This window comes from Eimeria acervulina, genomic scaffold (genome assembly GCF_000499425.1).
Source record: "Eimeria acervulina Houghton genomic scaffold, Eah_scaff1835, whole genome shotgun sequence".
Taxonomy (NCBI): Eukaryota; Apicomplexa; class Conoidasida; order Eucoccidiorida; family Eimeriidae; genus Eimeria; species Eimeria acervulina.
In genome coordinates, this window is record NW_013550102.1 from 2,054 (window position 1) to 4,500 (window position 2,447).

General features: G+C 45.4%; 1 protein-coding gene across 1 annotated transcript in view; it reads right to left on the reverse strand.

Annotated features, from left to right (window-relative positions):
* EAH_00063470 (hypothetical protein) overlaps nt 1-2,175 on the reverse strand; it is a gene marked incomplete at both ends in the record, with an annotated part of 3,949 nt that extends 1,774 nt beyond the window's left edge. Inside the window, 3 exons of the mRNA XM_013396807.1 lie at nt 22-761; nt 984-1,137; nt 1,993-2,175. Of these exons, the coding sequence (XP_013252261.1) occupies nt 22-761; nt 984-1,137; nt 1,993-2,175 (1,077 nt within the window). The remainder of the gene's footprint in view (nt 1-21; nt 762-983; nt 1,138-1,992) is intronic.
* Between the last annotated feature and the right edge of the window lie 272 nt (nt 2,176-2,447).

The following is a 2,447-nucleotide window of genomic DNA, read 5'->3' on the forward strand; positions in this document are numbered from 1 at the left end:
CACTCCCCCTCTGCAGATAACCCCTCGTGAGTCTCCTGCGTTAGCAATAATTAAAACAGGATTAGCTGCTCTGACGACAATAACAACAACAGCTGTTGTCCCAGCCCCTTCAGGAGAAGAAGGATGAGGATGCTCTAAGCGCTGCTGCCCTTCTGCTGCTGCTGCTGCTGCTGCTGCTTCTTCATCTACATCATCATCATCTTCGCCTGCTCCTCCTCCTGCTCCTGCTGCTGCTGCTGCTGCTGCTGGAGACATATAATTACACTCTGATAATGTAGAGCTTCCTTCTCCTGTCTCTTCATCTGCTTCTGTATCTTCTACTTCTTTGCTGCTGCTGCTGCTGCTGCTGCTGCTGTCTTTATTTCTTTCTTTTTTGCTGCTACCTGCTGCAGCAGAAGGGCTTGAAAGCTGCTCCTTCGCTGATGGAGAGCTGCTGCTGCTGCTGTTGCTGCTGTCGTTGCTTCTGCTCCGTACACTGCTGCTGCTGCTGCTGCTGCTGCTTGCAGTGCTGCTTGTTCTCGGGCTGCTGCTATCGTTGTCTTCGCTTTCATGCTCGCTGGATGGAGGCGACTCATCATCTCCTGCTGCTGCTTTCTGCTTCTGCTGCTGCTGCTTCTGCTGCTTCTGCTGCTGCTGCTGCTGCTGCTGCTTTGCTCCCAGGTTAGCTGTGCTGTCTAGACGCCCCAATGCGGGTATCCGAGACCCCTCTGCTAACTGTCTCTTCTCTGCTTCTCCTGTCTCCTTTGCTGCTGCTTCAGAGTCTGCAACAATATACAAACACAAACAGCAGCAGCAGCAGCAGCAGCAGCAGCAGCAGCAAGAGAAAGACATAATGGCCCTGTACTCCTCCTCATCCCTAAACCCTAAACCCTAAACCCTAAACCCTAAACCCTAAACACTAAACCCTAGAACAAATAAACAGACGAGTGCAAAGGCAAACAAATAAAGAATAGAGAAGTAAGAAGAGAAGTAGAGAGACGCACCTGAAGCAACTGCATCTGTATCTGCTTCTCTGTCTCTGTCTCCATTTGTCTCCGAATCTTTTGCTGTCTCTTTATCTGTCTCCTTCTCTGTCTCTTTATCTGTCTCTTTATCTGTCTCCTTACCCTCCCCTTCTTCCTGGCTGCCTACAGACAGCTGCGCATACACCCCAAACAATATACAACCAGCAGCGTAATTATTATTATTTATTATTATTACGTCTTATTAATGTTACTATTATATACATCAAAACAACAATAAACACCGGATGCTGCTTCTGCTACTGCTACTGCTGCTGCTGCTGCTGCTGCTGCTGCTGCGGCTGCTGCATCACAGCGGCAGCAGCAGCACCACCGCCACCAAACCACCGCAGCAGCAGCAACATCAGCAGCAGCACCAGAAGCAACAGCAGCAACACCAGCGGCAGCACCAGAAGCAGCAGCAGCAGCCGAAGCAGCAGCAGCAGCACCAGAGGCGGCATCAGCAACACCAGCGGCAGCACCAGCAGCAGCAGCAACAGCAGCAGAAGCAGCAGCAGCAGCAGCAGCAGGCACCTGAATATATCTCTGTCCATCTAAGTCAACGACTCTGGCGTCTCCCCCGTTCTTTAGAAACCAATCTAAATATGTCTCTGCTCCTTTTTGTTCTTTCTGTCCCTAAACAAATAAAATAAAATAAATAAAATATATTAAAATTAACTCAATTACAATAAAACACAGAGAGACAACAACAGCAATAACAGCAGCAGCAGCAGCAGCAAAAACGGTAACGATACGCATTATGCAGCTACCACAGCAGCAGAAACAAAAACAGCAGCAGCAGCAGTAGCAACAGCAGCAGCAGCACCACCAGCAGCACCCGCAGCAGCAACAGCAACAGCAGCAGCACCACAATCAGCAGCAGCACCAGCAGAAGCAGCAGCACCACAATCAGCAGCAGCACCAGCAGAAGCAGCAGCACCACAATCAGCAGCAGCAGAATCAGCAGCAGCATAATCAGCATAGAGCGTACATCTTTAAATAGCTTAAGAAGAGCTTGTCTGTTTTCAGCAGTTTGCATTTGAACATCCATCTGAAGAAAAGTATCTTCAATTGCTTGACAAAGCGTAGCTACTTGAGCTGTCAGTACACCTGAGTCTGCTATCTTACCCTGTCTCTCGCTGCCTACAGGAAGAGACAGTTTCTTTGCTGACATTGTTGAGCGCACGTCAACCAGACAACGAGAGAATAACTGTTCGCATAAACAAACAAATGCAAATAAATAAACAAATATATATTTAAATATATATATATTTATTTATTATTTATTTATTTATTTATTATTTATTTATATATTCATTTATTTATATTAATTATATATATTATGAAATGAAATATCTTTAAAGGTAAATTAAAACAAACAAAACAAATATATATATATATATATACATATATACATATATATATACCTATATATATATATATATA